At 51.8% G+C, this 18,818-nt stretch overlaps 1 protein-coding gene across 4 annotated transcripts; it reads left to right on the top strand.

Annotated features, from left to right (window-relative positions):
• The first annotated feature begins 5,013 nt into the window (after positions 1–5,013).
• On the top strand, positions 5,014–18,118 carry CTSB (cathepsin B). Of its 4 annotated transcripts, none has more exons than XM_039697601.1 (10): positions 5,014–5,131; positions 10,304–10,455; positions 11,617–11,702; positions 12,053–12,167; positions 12,803–12,921; positions 13,546–13,631; positions 14,631–14,777; positions 15,411–15,527; positions 16,447–16,575; positions 16,718–18,118. In XM_039697601.1, exons 2-10 carry the CDS (start codon positions 10,330–10,332, stop codon positions 16,813–16,815), a joined length of 1,023 nt encoding a protein of 340 aa, XP_039553535.1. In that variant the 5' UTR covers positions 5,014–5,131; positions 10,304–10,329; the 3' UTR covers positions 16,816–18,118. The 4 variants fall into 4 exon arrangements, with proteins under 4 accessions (XP_039553535.1, XP_039553537.1, XP_039553539.1 ...); XM_039697603.1 differs by having other exon boundaries at positions 5,031–5,182; XM_039697605.1 differs by having other exon boundaries at positions 5,105–5,121.
• Positions 18,119–18,818: the final 700 nt, after the last annotated feature.

Raw genomic sequence — 18,818 nt, 5'->3', positions numbered from 1 at the left:
TCCAGGTCTATCTGGGGCCAGAGCAGCTACCCCAGCCTGTCCCACATTGATGGGGTCACAGCTCTGGGGAGCTGCCCCAGCCCCAAAAGCTGAAAAACACAATCCCTTGCCAGGGCAGAGAGAGAATACAGAACATGTTCCCATAGATTCAAAAATCTGTCAGATTCATGGAGGAAAACTCAGATCTGATAAAGTTCCACCTTTGACTCCAGGAGTGCTGCAGCCAAAAATCGCTGGGAGAGTGGGGAGAGAGTTCTGGCCATGCTGAGCAGTGACATTCACACAGGTCTACAGTGCTCTGCCTCAAGAAAGACACAGGACAAGTCTGTTCTCTGCCTCTCTGATGTGCCACATGTGAAGAAAAGCTTTTCCACCTTAGGATGAGAGCAGCTGGGCATGTCCTTGGGCACAGCTGGTGATGTTTGCTTGAAGAGCTGGGGGGAGACACCCCAGGAAGACAGGATGGGTGGAGCATGGGAACCAAGGAGAGATTCTCCATAAAAATACATCAAACTATTAATGTTTAATCTAGACAAGGACTCTGCCTTACGCTGGTGCTGAGGATCAATTTTGTCACCCTACAAAGGGACATAAACTTCGCAGGAATGAATAATACCCCCGTCCTTGCCTCCCCCCATCCATCCAGGGCCGGCAAGTTCAGCCCTGGAAGTCTCGCTGCTCGCCCAGCCCCGGGCTCGATGGGTCCCAGGGAGGGTGGGAAGAAGGTTTTCGCTGATGCCATCTGTTCCCGAGTCACCTCCCGGCGGTCACAGGACTCCTCGTGAGCCAGCCCGGCTGAGTCACCGCGGGGTTGTGTAACCGGAGTTCCCTGTTTGCGCCCAATTTTCGGGGAATCGGAGCTCCCGGCTCGCGAGCATTTACCGAAAGCAGGGGGGAGGATTTTGCAGGATCCTGCAGATCTAGAAGAGGCTTTCAGCCTCTTTAGGAGCACCAGGACTAAATGTGCTGCTGATGGGTGTTCAGGGGGTGTGGGACACCAAGACCCCCTGATGCCTTAAATTAATTATCTCCCATGCAGGAGCACACAGCCCCCACCCTCCAGCACAGCCTGTCTTGCTCAAGGAGGGAGCAAAGCTCGTGTTCTGTCTGGACAGAAAAAAACTGGTCAACAAACTTCCACCAGACAAGCCTAAATCCCTCAGAATTAGCCAACAACCCACCCAAGGCATGTTTCAGTGAGGTTTTTAAAGCCACGTGCTCCAGCAGTGACTCTGGCAGACACTGGATTATTGGGGGGTGAGGATTGGAGCTTGGGACATCCCAGCTCCCATGGAGAGGTCAGGATTACATCAGGGCCCAACCCTTCCAGCCAGGATTTCTCAGGCAGTGTTATGGCTTTACAAAATCCTGTTTTAGTTGCCCTGGGTGAGTATTTTACCTTGGCAGCTGATGCAGCCGTGCAATAACCATTATTATTTGTCATCAAGGCCTCACAGATGCTCTGCTGCTGCCAGGGAGAGCAAGTCAGCTGCAAAATCACGTCACAGAAATCTTAGAGTCATAGAAATACTTGGGTTGGAAGGAACTTTAAAATTTCATCTCATTCCAACTCCTGCCATGGGTAGGGACACCTTCCACTATCCCAGGTTGCTCCAAGCCCTGGCCAGCCTGGCCTTGGACACTTCCAGGGATGATGCTCAAAGAGGGATAAAAAGCCAGGAATAAAAGAACTTCAGATGCAAATATTGTCATGCTGCTTCAGAAGTAAAATTATAGTGTTTAAAAGAGTCACAAAGGGATGAATCAGGAAAAATCAGGATGGGTATTCCCTAAAGGAGATCTGGCAGCCCAGCTGGACAGGCTTTGGGTTCAGGGAGGAGCACAATTCACTACTACCCCAAGCAAAGCAGATTTATTTGGTTATTAAATAAACCTGCATTTCATACACTTTTTGTAAGCAATGATGGTTTTAAACCCTGAAGATGAAAAAAGCCACTCCTGCATCAATTAGGACCATTAAAAAATTATGGTAGGAGATGAATTTACATAGAAACTAGTTGTTTTTTTTTTCTTCTAAAACATATAGGTGTTGGCCCTGCAGCAGCCTCCTTAAGAGCTATTTGCTGCTCAGTGCTGAAGCAGGCACACCATGATTCAATCAACACTGATTTAACAAGTGATAAGAGAGGTTTGCCCAAGGCCTCCTGACCCATTTCCTTATCTCGTTCCTGTAGTGATGGATTTTGCTCCAAAGGCCAAAGCCTCAGCAAACACTATTCATTTTTTTCTGATATGCTAAAAAAATACAATGAGAAAAAAGGGGGTTTCTTTCATGCCCGGTTTGAGCACACAAGGGATTTTTGAACTCTCTGAGAAGTCTCAAATGGAGAAACTTTCCTGGCTGCATTCAGCATCATATATAAAATCATCTTATCATTGAACCACAGAATGGGTTGGGTTGGAATGACCTTAAAATTCATCCCATTCCACCCCCTGCCATGGGCAGGGACACTTTCCACCATCCCAAGTTTCTCCAAGCCCCATGCAACCTGGCCTTGGACACTTCCAGGGAAGAGGCAACAACTTCTCTGGGCACCCTGTGCCAGGGTCTCATCACCCTCACAGGGAAAATTCCTTCCCAATATCCCATCTATCCCATTGCCCCTTGTCCTGTTTCTCCATCCTTTGTCCCCAGTCCCTCTCCAGCTCTCCTGGAGCCCCTTTAGGCTCTGGAAGGGGCTCTGAGCTCTCCCCGGATCCTTCTCTTCTCCAGGTGAGCACCCCCAGCTCTCCCAGCCTGGCCCCAGAGCAGAGGGGCTCCAGCCCTTGGAGCATTTTATCTCAAAAATGAAAAACTTATCTCAAAAATGATCAACTTATCTAAAAACTGACATGTTCTCAGTCCAAACCAACTGCAATAGGGGCAGCAACTTTGGCACTTCCGCAAAGAGGGCAGAAAGTCAGCAGTCAGTGCAGAGTTTTAGTTCATACTTTCGTTTCTTGAAAAAGACACCAAATATTTGCAGGAAAAACAGGTGGCTGCTCCCTCCTGAACAACCCACAGAGGACATCAGCAGAGCCTGAAGGATGGGATCCCTGGTGATACAGAGCAGAGCAAAATAAAAGGTGTTTTATGGGACTACACAGGTTTAAAATTGCTCTTCTGTGACTTCTGGGAATAAGGAGGTGTGGGGAGTTCAGAGGGAACTGACCAAATTACTGGAATAAATCAGTGTTAAGTGACGACTGCAGGTACTGAGGCCTTTGGAGCTGGATTGTACAAAGGGCAGGATGAAATTCAGGTTATTTCTCCTGTGTTTTATGCCAATAAAACTTCGCAGACAACATGGAAAACTGAAATCAACCCTCACATGACAGCGAAGAAATCCTGTGGAGTCAGAGGGAAGTGATTTTTTAAAAAAATTATTTTAATTACTAAAGCACTAATAAAAACATAGTGAAGGGGTAGTTAAATATTACATGCAAAGGCATGCAGTGGTCCAAGGGCCATTGCACATAGAGCATTGAAGAATAAAAACTTTTAAACACATCAAAAAGATCTCCCATTTTGCTGCCTAAATACTGGATTGTGCCGTCAAATGTATTAAATGTTATTCTGATTTTTCTCATCACTTCACTAGGAAATCTTCTCAAGCCAAAACAAATCTTTAAAATGTGAGTATGACCAAAAATTGATTTATATAAATGGAAATGGGGGGGGAAGGAATATGCTCACTGTTTTTTTGATCACTGATTAATTATTTTTGGTTCTAGGCCACATGGTCATTTCATTTCTGAAAATGGTGGGGTGTATAGTTTTTTTCCTTCCTCCTCACAGAGAAGAGTGAGAAAATAATAAAAAGAATAATAAAAAGAAATGGTTTTTTCTCATTAAAGAGAAACTTTAGTGTCATTGTAGTTTAGAACAGGGCTTGAAACTGGTTCCTGAGATTATTTTTCCTTTGTTCATACTCCTGAAAATTGGCCAAAATGAGGGGAAAAGATTCAGTCAGCACAGCAACACAGTGAAATATTTCTGTATTTCCAGATGAAAACTTCAAGGGATGCTGGCAGGACTGAGGTGGCATGGGGACAGGATAGTGGTGGCATGCAAGGAGGGTAGAGTAGGAAAATTAGATGGAATAGAGGCAGGAGGAGGGAAGCAGGAGGATCACAGAACCCCAGAATGGTTTGGGTTGGAAGGGACCTTAAAGCTCATCCCATTCCACCTCCTGCCATGGGCAGGGACACCTTCCACTATCCCAGGTTGCTCCAAGCCCCTGTCCAACCTGGCCTTGGGAACTTCCAGGGATCCAGAAGCAGCCACAGCTTCTCTGGGAAACCTGTGTGATGCAGGTTGGACCTGAAAAGGGATGGGTGTGGGATGCAGGAGGGTTTGGGAAGGACACAGGCAGGTTGGAGGAGGAAAACCAGATGGGAGAGAGACCAGCTGGAGGAGAGAAACAGCAAAGAAAAGGTAGAGAGGCAGGATGGAGATGGGATGGCAAAGGGTCGGATACAGGTGGGATTCAGGAAAAATCCAGTTTGCTGGAGGAAAACTAGATGGCATGGAGATAGGATGGAGGAGGAAGCAGGAAGGATGTGGATGGATTAAGCAGGGATAAAGGTGGGATTGAGGAGGAATGCAGGCAGATTGGAAGACTAAAACAAAACGGGATGGGAGAAAGACGGGAGGACACAGGAGGGGATGGCAGAGGGAGGAACACCTGCAGGATCGAGGAAGCTCAGAGGCAGGCTGCAGGAGGGATACAGGTGGGCTGGAGGTGAACAAGGAATGATGCAGGCAGGCTGGAGCTATGAAAACCAGGTGGATGTCGGGATGGAAGCAGAGCAGGGGCGCAGGCAGGATGATGGAAGCCTGCAGGGGCAGGGGTGGGGGCAGAAGGGAAGCAGGCAGGAGGAAGGAGGGGAGGAAGGATGGGAGCAGCGAGAAGCAGCCATGGAGCAAGGATGGATGGAGGGATGGATGGAAGCAGGGATGGATGGATGGATGGAGGGACGATGGAAGCAGGGAGGGAGGCGGGCTCTGGGGGCGGGCAGCCGGCAGGATGCTGTCACACCGGGGGCGGGCCGGCCGGGCATGACTCAGCCTCCGGGAGCTGCCCCGGCCGTGGCCACCGAGCGGGGCCGAGAGTCCCGGTGAGTCCCGGTGAATCCCGGTGAATCCCGGTCCCGCGCACAAGAAGCACAACGAGGAGCGGTAAGGGAGGGGATGCTTAGGGGCAGGGGACACGGAAAACGGGGCACCCCCTTGCACGGCCACCTCAAGGACAGCAGCAGCAGCGTCTCCCGCATTTTCCAGCGGCGTTTTGGGGGATTTTTGTCCGTGGTTGGTGCGGGATGCGGGGTGAGGGAGGGGGGATGCGCTGCGGCGGAGGTTGTGGCAGGGAAATGGAGCCCTCAAAAGGCATCAAACCTTCAAGGAAGGTCGGGGGAGGAGAGAGGAAGCCTTGTTTTTGTGATAGAGACAGGAAAAACAGCGCAGCCCTGCTCGTCAGCTGACGCCGGGGTCGGTTTGGAGCATCCCGTGATGCAGAGCCCAGCCTGGGTTTGGACCGGGAGCGTGGCTCGGGAATGGCGCTGGAGGAGCTGCCGTGGGTCCCTCCGGCCTGGAATGAATCCCTCATCCCCGTATCCCCCTCTCAGGGATGCTCTGCGGGCATGGTGATGCAGCAAAGATCGCTTCCTTCTGGCGTTTCCCTCGAAGGGAAGGGATTGCACAGGGCGTCTGGGGGCTTGTGCAAGGCTCTGGTTTAGGGATTGGTCTGTAAGAATAAGAGGGGGAAAAAAAAAAATCAGTGCAGCTTCATTTGGGAGGAATCTTGTGCTTTCTGTGCATGGAAGCTGCAGAGGTGAGTGCTGCAGCTTGGCTCAGGAGGGAATTATTTTGTCAGACACAGAGCAGCCCGGTCTAGTAGGGTTGAAATTAGATGACCTTTAGGATCTCTCCCAACCCAAACCTCTCCAGGATTCTGTTATCTGACCCGTGTTAGTGATCTGGCTTTGCTAGAAGGGAATAAGCGCGGGGAGGAGCGCCTCATGTTTTTTGTTTTTTTGGTTTTTTTTTTTTTTTTTTTTTTTTTTTTTTTTTTTTTTTTTGGGGAAAAAAAAGTTTAAATTTTGGAAAAGCGGCGAGGGCTGTGATGAGGTCACCAGACCGCGGGTTTGGAGCTCACCTGGTGACGCAGCAGGCTGAGCTGGATCGGGAGCTGGAGCTGAACCTTCCTGGCTTTGCTTTGTTGTGGCTTGGAGTCACAAGCCCTGGCAAAGAGAACAAAGGACAAAGCTCAGCCTGCTGCTGAGCAGGACACATGATTTGGGCTGTGCTGAGCACCCCTGGCCCCGGAGGGCTGGGGGGTGTTGTAGAAAGGAGGGTGGGACAGCTTTTCCCTTCCTCAGAGCCTTGGAGAAGGTGTGGATGCCTCCGTCTGTGCCTGCAGGGGGTTGGCCCAGACAGTGCAGGAGCTGGGAGATGCTCCAGGGCTGTGCCTTATCTCTGGGCTGAGTCATGTGAGCTGGGCTCCTGAGAGCTGGTTTGGGGGTTGGGTTGTTGCTTTTTCTTGAATAAAGTTAACTGGGGCTTGTGGGCTTTTGTTTTGGGGAAGGAGACCTTTGTGGTGCAAAGGTGAAGGGATTCGCTGCTGTGGGCACCGAGTGTGTGTCTGCCTTGGCTGCTGGGAGGGTGATGTGGGATCCTGCTGAGGTTTGGGATATCAGGAGCTCTGTCCACGAGAAAACAGGCGGGGAGCTGCCCTGGCAACCTGGTCAGGAGGGATGGAGATGGCTCTTGGGTGCTGTCTCCTCCTCCTCCTCTGCGGCAGCACACAGGGCTGTGGGTGGATGCTGCAGCACAGCCACAGCCCTTGGGCTGCTCTCCTCCCTCGCAGGCTGCAGCTGCTCCCAGCAGCTCCTGCAGAGCCTTCGGCCTCGCTGCCTCCTCCTCCTCGCTGCCTGATAGAGGGGCTGCACCCAGCTGGCCCAAATTTCCTCTTTCTAAGCGACCAGCTGGCTGAATCGTGTGTCCTGTCCCACCCAGGGTCAGGTGTGCTGGTGGCTGTTTATTTCTTGCTCATCCTTCAAGAAATGGCATGAGCAGATGCTTTGGAGCTCAAAGTATTCCCTGCTCTCAGTCCAGGGGAAGGTGGAGAGACCTGAGGGCCTATTTGCAAGCCCCAAACATCCTCCTGCCACCTGGGGAATTCTGTAGGGTGAAGCTGACAAGCCCAACAGCCTTGTTTCTGTTTCCAGGCTGGTGGGATGTGAGCTGTGTGAGGATCAGCCTTAGCCAGGGTTATCCTGAAGCTGAGGCACCTCTGAAGATGTCGAAGGGTTAAAAGGGAAAAGATCTGCTGGGGTTCCTGAGGAGACTCCTCTGCCCTTTTTGCTGTGCACAAAGTGGGGGGCAGATGTTGGGGTGCAGCAGCTGTGATGCAATTTCGGTTTTGGGGCTGCTGCTCTGGCCCTGAGGTTTGAGGTGCGAGGAGGAGATAGCGGTGCTGGGGGAAGCACCCGCGTGATAACGCTGCCAGGGGAAGTTTTGCTGCTCAGATCAGCTGGGACAGGGGGTGAGGGAGGAAACCAGCAGCTTTTTGCTGCTGCAGGGCCTCTGGGGTTGTTGTGGATGGGCTGCACGTGACCCACGGCCGGTGGGAATCCGTCCTGCCAGTCCCGTGCCTGTGTCCTATTTATAGACCTGCTGTACACAGGATAAAGCCAGGGAGAAGGGGGGTTAGGGAGGAAGAAGTCCCACGGGAGTGAGGATTTCCCCTTCCTTTTCCAGACAGATCTTGGGATACCTCATCTTGGGCGTCAGCTCCCACCACCCTAAACTTCACAGCCCTAGGAATAATAAAACCCCTTAGAATAATAAAAAGATGTGGGGTGGAAGGGGTGTTTAAAGGGCATTTAATTCCAACTTCTCTGCCATGGGCAGAGATATCTTTAACTATATATTTTTACTGTATGTCAGGTTGCTCAAAGCCCTGTCCAACCTGACATTGAATGTTTTTTTTGGGATGGGGCATCCCCCATCTCTTGGGGCAACCTGTTCCTTCACAGGGAGCAATTCCTTCCCAATATCCCATCTGTCCCGGCCCTCTGGCAGTGGGAAGCCATTCCCTGTGTCCTGTCCTTCCATCCCTTGTCCCAAGTCCCTCTCCAGCTCTCCTGGAGCCTCTTTAGGCACTGGAAGGGGCTCTAAAGTCTCTCTGGAGCCTTTTCTTCCCCAGGCTGGACACCCCCAGCTCTCTCATGACCCTTGGGGAGGCTCCATGCCCACAGGAGACTTGGCAAGAGGGGTTTTTTTTTGCCTCAAGAGCCATCTGGCTCCCAGCTATTTGCTTTGCTGCGTTTGCTGGCCCTGGGCCATGTCCACGGTGCAGATGCAAGGCAGCAGAGCTGAAACTCTGCCTCTTTCAGGGGAAACTGCTGGGATCTATTTTCACTTTGGTTTCGGGTTGCCTGGAGAGCGTGGTCTGGTAACCCGAGGCTGGGAGATGTCCCGTGTCTGTCCCTCAAAAGCTGGGTGTGAGCAGCACATCCATGCCTGGCAGGGTGGTTTTCAGCCTGTCAGCAGATTTACAAACATCCTCCAGGAAGAAAAAAGTGTAATCATGTGACTTCTGGCCTCAAAAACACCTCCTGCCTATGCTACGGGAAAATACCGAGCTGACTGCAGGAAGCGCAGAGGCTTGTGGGGTTTGATATTTTTGCGTGTGTGCATTTTTCAAAATTATTTTTATAAGATTTTTCATTTAAAAGGTGCTTCAGCCGGTTTTACCTGCAGGCTTCCTGTGGCCTGTTGTGGGCAAAAAGCACAGTTGTATTATAAGTGCATGTTTATTTTCCTGGGTGTAACCTCCTGTATAGGCAGGGGAGCACAGCCAGCGAGTCCCTTGCCTGCAGAAACCTCTAAGCAAGAAAATATTCATGAAACCCCTGAAAAATATGCATAAAACCCCTTCAAAGAGGTGATATTTAGGAGTGGGAGGACCCAAATGCTGCTGAAACTCAGCTTTTTTTTTTTTTTTTTTTTGGGTGTCCTGCTGAAAGCACAAAGCGGGGAGAACAAATAAATGGTGGAAGGAGGAGTGGGAAAGGAGAAAAAAGCCCCTTTATACAGCAAGCTGCAGCCGCCTGGGCTCACTGCTGGCAGAAAGTAGGACACTCCTGCTGGGTTTTCTTCTCTGGGAAGGCTAAACTTGGCTGGGAGTGGGTGGAAGCAGCCGGCAGGGAGGTGTGTGTGTGTCTCCATCCCCATCCCCTGCTCATCCAGCTCTGCTGCCGTGGGGCTGCTGGCAGGAGCTGTGTGTCCGGTTTAAAGCCGGGCTTGCCAAGGTGATTACACCTTCAGCTCGCTGAGTTGAGCAGGAATTGAAGCCTGAATATCTCTGCTGTGGAGGATCTGAGGTCTTGGAGTGCTCAGCAGGCTTGGGGTGGATGTGGGGCTGCTGGGAGGGAGCTGGGAGGGTTTGGAGGAGGAGGGTGCCCTGGTGTGTTTGCAGAGATAAAGGAGCTCATGGTGTGTCTGAGTCAGACGTGGGGACGTGGAGAAGTGGTTGCTGGCACTGGGGGTTAATTTGAAGTTGGGCAATTCGATGTGAATTAGGTTAAAGGGGAGCAGGGAAAGCACAGAGCCCTGGGGTGTCTGTGGGCTGGATGGTGCTTGTGCTCCTGCATGGGAGGCTGTGGTCCTTTCTTTGCTGCTCTTCCTCTGCATCTCTGATTCCTAAATTGGGGGTTTCCTCCTCTGCACCTCCCTGAGGTGATGAGGAATGGGAGAGGAGCAGAGGATGGCAGCCACAGGCAGCTCTGGTGCATGCTGACCCCCCTGTGCATGGACAGGGGGTCACACCAGGGGCTGTGATACCCCCAGGGCAGGGGGCTGGCCAAAATGAGGCTCTTAAAATTTTATTTTGGAGTCATATCTTTAAAGGGAAGAGCAGGGCTTATCAAATCCCAATGCCTGAAATTTGGTTTGGAGATGGGATGCCACTTGTTCCTTCTCCCGGTCCTTGTTCTCCGTTGTTGTGGAAGTAAACACAGGTTTTAATACCCTCTAAATCCCTTGGATCTGCTTCAGAAGGTGTTTTCCTGCTGCTGCTAATCCTGCAGTGGTCAACAAACAAGGTTGCCTTGTTTGATTTCTCCTGAGCTGCAGTGGGGGGGTTGTTGTTGCTCTGTTCCTGTGTCTCTCTCCTGACCTTTGGGGCAGCTGGGGATCTGGAGGGATCTGGTGCAGCCACACATTTTATCCTCCCACGTGTTGCTGCAGCTGAGCCCACCCTGGGAATGTTTCAGCAATGCTCCAATCTGGCTGCAGGTGGAGTGTCCTGTTCAGCAGCCAGGATGTGGCCGCCCGTGTCCCTCCTGTGTGTCCTGGTGGCCTTCGCCAGCGCTCGCAGCATTCCTTACTTCCCTCCTTTCTCTGATGACCTGGTCAACCACATAAACAAGCTCAACACCACCTGGAAGGTGAGTACTGGGCTGATTTGGGGGTTTTTTGGGGAGGCATTGCTGACAGTCTCTCTGTGGGATTCAGTGGCTGGGTTTGGGGAGTGTCAGCCTTGGTCCCAGCTGGCTTCTCCAGTGAGGTGATGCTGTCAGGGGTTCCTGCAGTGACAGGAACTGTGGAGCTCCTCCTTGGAGCACAGCAGGATGAATTTGTGGAATAGGAGCTGCTGGTTCTTCACTTTTTTTTTTCTTACCAAGGCTGAGATTGAAAGTGCTCGAGATGGTATTTTGTGTTCAGACCCAGATGTTCATTATTTCTTATCTCTGTCACAGTCTCACAAGCTGTGAGTTTTACAGCATTTCACTAACAAGCTACAAAATGGCCCTGTATCTATCTCTGTAAGGTCTTTTAAGGAAAATCTATCTAATTAAGAAATGACACTTAAATTATTTTCACTTTTAACTCAGTAACGAATCACTCGTGTCCCACAATGTGGACTTTTCTGTCTAATTACAAAATACTAGTCCAGCCCATGAAGAAGAAGGTGAAGAAGAAGGATTAGCCTTTGCCTTAAAACCTCTATCTTGCTTCACATCTATTATTATATTCTGAAACATTAAACTCTTAAGTTTTGCACCACGTGATATTACACACCTCTAATCTAAACTACACACCCATAATCCCAGCTCTGTCGTTCAATTTTGGCAGCTTTCTCCACGGCCTCAGGTCAAATGCAGTGTTCTCCTGGGGGTCAAATCTGTCAGCACAGAAAGTCTAAAATTCTCAGCATCCAGGGTTCCAGCACCTCCCCCTCTTGTTTGAGCCATGAACACTGCTTTGACAGCTTTGTCAAACCTCTGTTGGATACTCTGAAGTAGAGGAGGAGCAATGTAAGAGGAGGAAACTGCAGGAGGCTGGAAACAAGCAGCAAGTGTCCAGTTATTGGTGACCTGACCCTCCTTGGCCAGTTTGCTGTGTCCAAAGCCTCGAGCTGGACCTTTCTGGTCCTGATGGGCTGATCCTGGGCTGTGTTCTGTGTCTGTAGGTGCTTGGCTCTCGGCCCCTGGGCTTTGCAGGCTCTGGTTGGGGTTCAGGGAGCTCTGGAGCACCAAACTGTGATCCCAGAGATGCTCTTGGTGGCTTTGGAGGATTATGTCCCAATTCTGTGTGTCTCTCCCCAGGCAGGACACAACTTCCACAATGCTGACATGAGCTATGTGAAGAAGCTCTGTGGCACCTTCCTGGGTGGGCCCAAGCTGCCCGAGAGGTGAGTGCAGGGAGGAGAAGGTGAAGCTCCAGTAAAACTTGTGTGGATCCTTCGTGAGCATCTGGAGTGGGTGAGGGGCTCTCCTGGCAGCGTGGACACTGTTCATGGAATTAAGCATGGAGCATACATGAGGGGAAAATCCATCCTGTGTCCTGCCAGTTGTGCAGTTTGTTATCCTTGAAAATGAAAATGTCAGAGGAGCTGCTGACCTGGTCTGAGGACAGCATAAGTGTTTATGCTCCTTCAAACACAAATGTCCTCCAGGCCACCTTCAGAGGAGGTTGGAGAGTGCAGTGCACCTTGTCGTGGTTGGCTGGTGTTGCTGAGGCAGGATTTCCCTCTTCTCACAGGGTGGATTTTGCTGCAGACGTGGAGCTGCCCGATAACTTCGACTCGCGGACGCAGTGGCCCAACTGTCCCACCATCAGTGAGATAAGAGACCAGGGCTCCTGTGGCTCCTGCTGGGTAAGGACAGGGGAGGTTTAATGCTGTCTTCATAAAATTTACTGGGCAAAACCCTCTAATTTTAAAGATTCCCACACTGTGCCTTTGTATTTGCTGCTGAACCCTCTGCCATGGGCAGGGACACCTTCCACTATCCCAGGTTGATCCAAGCCCTGTCCAACCTGGCCTTGGACACTTCCAGGGATCCAGAGGCACCCACAGCTTCTCTGGGCACCCTGTGCCAGGGCCTCACCACCTTTACAAAGAAGAATTCTTTCCCAGTATCCCTTCCATCCCTGCCCTCTGGCAGTGGGAAGCCATTCCCTGTGTCCTGTCCCTCCATCCCTTGTCCCCAGTCCCTCTCCAGCTCTCCTGGAGCCCCTTTAGGCCCTGGAAGGGGCTCTGAGCTCTCCCTGGATTCTTCTCTTCTATGGGTGAGCACCCCAGCTCTCCCAGCCTGGCTCCAGAGCAGAGGGGCTCCAGCCCTTGGAGCATCTTTGTTGCTCTTTGTGAGGGGACACTGTGGGGTCCTGCAGTGTCTGAGCTCCTGGGTGGCTTCTCCCAGCCAGGCCATGCTTGCTGCTCTCATTTCCAGCAGGTTTTCTGGTTTCTCTCCCCTGGGTGAGCTCTAATGGGTGTTTTGGGGTTGCCCTCAGGCTTTTGGCGCCGTGGAAGCGATTTCAGACCGGATCTGTGTCCACACCAACGCCAAGGTCAGCGTGGAGGTCTCAGCTGAGGACCTGCTGTCGTGCTGTGGCTTTGAGTGTGGCATGGGGTGAGCTGCTGCTGGTCCTTGTGCTCCTGGAGGGTGGCTGGGAGGAGCAGGGGCAGACCCTGGAGGTGCTGATTGCTTCAGCCCTGCCTGCGTTACCTCCCTTAGGAGCAGGAAGCTCCTCCAGAGGTTGGTGCCATGGATGAGGGAGTTTGGTGGGAACATAAGGGTGATTCCAGGGACTGGGACACCTCCTGCCCCCAGCATAGAGGGTGGTGATGGCTGCAACCACTTAATGATGCTCTCCCACACAGCTGGCAGCTGCCAAAGGAAGGGTCTTTTCTTAGTCCCAGATCCTTGGTTTTCAGGCACAAGCTTTTTGCCTGTGGCTTTCCCAGTTTGTTGAGCACAGGGTAAGGAGTTGAGTCTCCAATTCCTGTTGCTCCTGGCAGCAGAAGCTGGTCAGGGACCTGGTGAGGAGGCACTTTGGGATTTGGAGCCATGGGTGCTCTTACCTACTTGCCTGAGGCCTTGGTGTCTCAAGGTAGATCCTGGGCAAGAAAAGAACAGACTAAAAAAAGGCTTAATGTACCCAAACCTTCCTTTGAGCCATCCCAGGCTGGCTCCATTCCCTTGCCTCTCCCAAAATGGGATGGCTGGGGCTGGAGCTGGTGCCTCTCCCCCCAGGTGCAATGGTGGTTACCCCTCTGGAGCATGGAGGTACTGGACAGAGAGGGGCCTCGTGTCCGGGGGTCTCTACGATTCCCACGTGGGTAAGTCCTGGCAGATACCCTTGGGGAAGCAGGGAGGAACATCTCTGCTTGGCTAAAGTTCATGATTTTTGGGACCCTTCTCTCCTGGTCTGCATCCTTGTGGCTGCTCCCTCCTTTCTGCAGTCCCAGCTGGCTGCCCCTGCCCCCCTGGCTCTTTCCTTTGGGACAAAGGTCCCTGAGCAGCACCCAGAGGCAGGAGGCCTGTCTGGGAAGGGAGCCAACACACCCTCAAGGCTCCTGTTTCCATAGCAGGAATGAATCAGGCTGTGAATTTTGTGTTGTTGCTGGTTTTGAACCAGTTCACTACGCTTTGGATGAGGTCAGGAGTCTTCCTGACATGTTCCCCCTTTAAAAAATAAATTCCAGAGTGGAACCCTCTGCCTCCCCCTGTCATGACCATCAGTTGGTTCATGTTTCCACCTTTTCCATCCCCATTTGCAGAGGGAGGTGGTGGGAAGCAGGTGGGAAACACATTGCTCATGGGGGGAAGACCTCCTGCACCCCACTAATTCCTTGGGTTCCTGGGGCAGAAATGCTCTTTCCTGGGGCTTCTCCAGGGTGGCTGTGGGGACCTCTGGGGACAGGCAGTTGATGTCACTGTTGTGGATGCTCCAAGTGCAGGGACACGAGGCTTGACTCCATTTTTCTCAGAAGGCTGATTTATTATGTTATATATTATATTAAAATACTACATTAAAACTATACTAAAAGAACAGAGAGAGAAGAACGATCGGAAGGCTACAAAGAACAAGAATAGAATAGAATGCATAACAAAATCCTGTGACTGCTCACAGCCTTGGCACAGGTGGCTGTGATTGGTCACCAATTGAAAACAATCCACATGCACTAATGGAAGATGCACTTGTTGTATTCCACAGCAGCAGAGAGTTATTGTTTACATTTCTTTCCTGAGGCTCTCAGCTCCTCAGGATGGGAAAAATCCTAGGAAGGGATTTTTCATAAAATACCATGGCTACATGTCACCTCTGTCCTGGACAGGCTGCCGGCCCTACTCCATCCCACCCTGCGAGCACCACGTCAACGGCAGCCGGCCGCCCTGCACCGGGGAGGGAGGGGGCACCCCGAGGTGCAGCAGGCACTGTGAGCCTGGCTACTCCCCCTCATACAAGGAGGACAAGCACTATGGTAAGAGAGCTGGCCTCCAGAGCTGCTCCTGGTGGCAGCTGCGAGGGGTGGGCAGCATTGAACCTGTTCCTGGTCTGTTTTTCTCCTGTCTCCAGAGGCTCCGTTCTGGTGGTCCTGGAGCAAACCTGAGTGTGGCAGATGCAGAGTTTGTGTTTGCTGAGACTCAGCCAGCAAGGGGGAACTGGTGGAACTGGTTTGAGTGCTCCTGGTGCACGTGGCTGGCTTGAGGAGTGTGGTGCTGAGCCCCACCTGGTGTCAAAGCCAGCTCCTTGGCAGCAGCCAGCCCTGCACGTTCAGGATAATCCATCTGTTTCTTGGAGATTTGTCTTCACCTTGAGTATTTTGGGTTTTAAAAAGCAGAATGTACCAGGGAAAAATGTCCCTTCCTACTGAAGCTGTCTGGAATATATCTTTGGGTAGAGAATAGGACTCAGATTAAATAATTCCCTCTGGAAGAGGGGGGGCTGGAGCCCACTTTTCTTGCTTGGCTGTGTCAGTCCCTCTGGAGCTACTGGGTTTGGATTTAACCTGAATTTAAGTGCAAGAAGCCTCCTGCAGGGTCACACTGAGCAGGTTTGGTCAAGCCAAGGCCTGACAGTGCCATCCTAATGGTGGGAGTTCTTTTCCTTTCAGGCATCACATCCTACGGAGTCCCTCGCAGTGAGAAGGAAATCATGGCTGAGATCTACAAGAACGGCCCAGTGGAAGGAGCCTTCATTGTCTACGAGGATTTCCTGATGTACAAATCTGGTGAGCAGCACCACTGGGGCTGTGGGGGCAGCTTCAACCAGAGGGTCCCTCTTCTGTGGCCCTGGTCTGTCTTCTCCACTCTTGGAGATCTCAACCTCACACCTGAGTATGGGGTGGCAGGGACATGGGCAGATGCCACCTCCTGTATCCATAGCAAGGGGGATCAATTCCTGGGATTGGATCAGGGAAGGAGCCCTAAGGGAAGCACCCCAAATTCCAGCTGACAGCAACAGCTCAGATTTTAGGACCTCAAAACTCTTGTTGGGAACTGCATTGGGGAATGTCTCTGGGTGTCCTGTGTGCTCAGCTGGTGCTGAGCATCGCTCACAGTGTCATGGAATGGTTTGGGTGGGAAGATAATGATTAATAAATCATCTTTTTCCACTCCCTCCCGTGGGCAGGGACACTTTCCACTATCCCAGGCTGCTCCAAGCCCTGTCCAGCCTGGCCTTGGACACTTCCAGGGATCCTGGGGCAGCTACAGCTTCTCTGGGCAGCCTGTGCCAGGGCCTCACCACCCTCACAGGGAAGAATTTCCTCCTAACACCCAACCTAAATCTCCCATCTTTTACTTTAAAACCTGTCCCTTCTGTTCTGTCACTAGCTCCCCATACAGAACTCCTTCCTCCAGACTCTGCACTAAGTTTCAGTTTCACATTTAACCAAAACCCAAAATCAATAATATTTAATGATTATATAATTTATATATATAATTAATCTCAGCCACTCTGGGGTTTGTGATACCAGGTGGCCCCCCCAGCCTGTGAGCACAATAATATTTAATGATTATATAATTTATATATATTGTTAGTCTCAGCCACTCTGGGGTTTGTGATAGCGGGTGCCCCCCAGGCTGTGGGCACTCTGTGGTGTGGACAGATGCTGCCTGTTGACATTTTGGGGTGTTTTTCCCTTGCAGGGGTCTACCAGCACGTGTCTGGGGAGCAGGTGGGAGGCCACGCCATCCGCATCCTGGGCTGGGGCGTGGAGAACGACACTCCCTACTGGCTGGTGGCCAACTCCTGGAACACCGACTGGGGCGAGAACGGTGAGAGCCACCGGGAGTCCCCGCCCCATTCCCCTCCCATGGATGGAGAGGGTGACGTTTTTTTGGGAATCCCCACCCCATTCCCCTCCCATGCATGGAGACGGTGACGGTTTTTTTTGTTTGTTTCTTGGTGTTCTCCCAGGTTTCTTCAAAATCCTGCGAGGAGAGGACCACTGTGGCATCGAGTCCGAGGTTGTGGCTGGCATCCCCAGGCCGGAGCAGTACTGGAAGAGGATGTAACTCTGATCAAACCACAAATAATCCTGAGTCCCTGATGCTTTTAACTGATAGTGGGTTGGGTGCAGAGACCCTCCCTTCTAAAAAGAGACTCTAGTTCAGGTTACTTTATTAAAGCTTTTTATCTTCTCTTTTTTTTTTTCCAATTTTTTGTTCGTGATTTTTTCCTTTTAAAAATTTTTGGGTTTTTGTTTTTTTTAAATTGTACGGTGGAGCTGGAGGTAGAACTGCTTTCTGCCAACCTCCTGCTTTTCTGGTGGGTCACAGCGGGACATTGGGGCACTCCCTGCTCAGAGGACTGCTGGGGAGCTCGCTGGCCTCTTGGAATTTGGCTAGCCTGGACCCCTTCCAGCCCAGTTTGCTACTGGGAGGGCAGAAACAGCAGCTTTGTGCTGGGATTAGGGACTTGGTGGGGCAGCAGAGGTGGATGCTGCTGGAAAGCCATGGCCAGGGGGATTTATACACCCCCAAATGGGTTGATCTGACTGTTAGCACCCAAAACAAGCAGGGAAGGATTTCCCGTGAGTGTGTGCCTTGAACTGGCTAAATCTAGACCTATTAATGAACAAAATACTCATGAACTTGCTGTGGGGCTGGCTCTGGCCAGAGCTGCCTGCACCAAGTCCCTCGTGCATCGCCTGCTCTGCTCCATCCTTCTGGCTTTTCAAACCACTTCTTCCTCAGCTGTTCACTGGCTTTTTTACCTGCTGTAGTCTGGGGTTATTGATGCTGGGGAAGGGCCTGGCTGGAGCTCCATGAGCCTTTGATCAAATATCCTGCAGGCATCTGGGAGGGAGCTGGAAAGAGCAAAGCCCTTCTCCTCCATGGCTGAGCAGCTTGGTGTGTGCAGGTCACGCCTGGGCAAGGGTGCAGCACCCAAATTTGGGGTGCTTTGGGGCTGCAGGTGCTGGGTGCTGAGCTGAGGGATGGTTCCCAAGTCTGCTGCAGGGAGCTCAAGCTTGGAGGTGTCTCATTAACTTGGACACAATTAAAGCTTTTTTTTTTCTTGAGCCACAGGCATTAAAGGAAGGTAAAAACCCTTATTTTTGTTACTGGGGGGAGCTGTAACAGATTGTGTATAGGAGGAATCATGATTTGCCACCACTAATATAGCAAAGAGCTTTTTTTTATTAATTTTAAAGCACAAAATATATTAGTGACCTGAGGCTATGGGTCTGAAACGTGGGAAGCAGGCTCTCCATGCACTGTAAAATAGCCCCTTACCTCTGCTTGCTCAGGCACCAGTGAGGCAGAGCTGTGCTGTACTTGGCTGGAACACCTGTGCCAATAAATGATTTCTCCAGTGTCTTGGCTCCTGGCTCTTGGTTGCTTCTGCTTGGCTTCTGCCACCTCAGATTGTTGTCTGGAGTGGAAGCCAAGTGAGACCCTTCTGTCCTCAGGGAATGTTCTGGGTTGGGAGGGACCTTAAAGACCATCCAGTCCCACCCCCTGCTGTGGACAGGGACAACTTCCACTATCCCAGGGTGCTCCAAGCCCTGTCCAGCCTGGCCTTGGACACTTCCAGGGATCCAGGGGCAGCCCCAGCTGCTCTGGGCACCCTGTGCCAGGGCCTGCCCACCCTCACAGTGAAGAATTCCTTCCCAATATCCCATCCATCCCTGCTCTCTGGCAGTGGGAAGCCATTCCCTGTGTCCTGTCCCCAGTCCCTCTCCAGCTCCCCTGGAGCCCCTTTAGACCCTGGAAGGGGCTCTGAGCTCTCCCTGGATCCTTCTCTTCTCTGGGTGAGCACCCCCAGCTCTCCCAGCCTGGCCCCAGCCCTTGGAGCATCCCTGTGGATTCTTCTGGGCTCTCTCCAGCTGCTCCATGTCCTTCTGCTGTTGGCCTCAGGGCTGGAGCAGCTCTGCAGGAGGGGTCTTACCTGAGAGGGGCAGAATCCCCTCCCTTGTGTCACTGCCAAATTCTTCTGGACTCTCTCCAGCTGCTCCATGTCCTTCTGCTGTTGGCCCCAGATCTGGAGGCAGCTCTGCACGTGGGGTCTCACTGAG

The sequence above is a fragment of the Passer montanus genome, unplaced genomic scaffold (assembly GCF_014805655.1).
Source record: "Passer montanus isolate IOZ18808 unplaced genomic scaffold, ASM1480565v1 scaffold119, whole genome shotgun sequence".
In the NCBI taxonomy this organism is placed as follows: domain Eukaryota; kingdom Metazoa; phylum Chordata; class Aves; order Passeriformes; family Passeridae; genus Passer; species Passer montanus.
The sequence above is the reverse complement of the archived record's forward strand: the minus strand, read 5'-3'. Positions and strand labels throughout refer to the sequence as shown.

Coding starts and splice junctions, on each gene's coding strand:
- CTSB (XM_039697601.1), top strand. CDS start 10,330: ATGTGGCCGCCCGTGTCCCTCCTGTGTGTCCTGGTGGCCTTCGCCAGC. Junction 10,456..11,616: donor AGCTCAACACCACCTGGAAG/GTGAGTACTGGG, acceptor GTCTCTCCCCAG/GCAGGACACAACTTCCACAA. Junction 14,778..15,410: donor CAAGGAGGACAAGCACTATG/GTAAGAGAGCTG, acceptor TTTTCCTTTCAG/GCATCACATCCTACGGAGTC.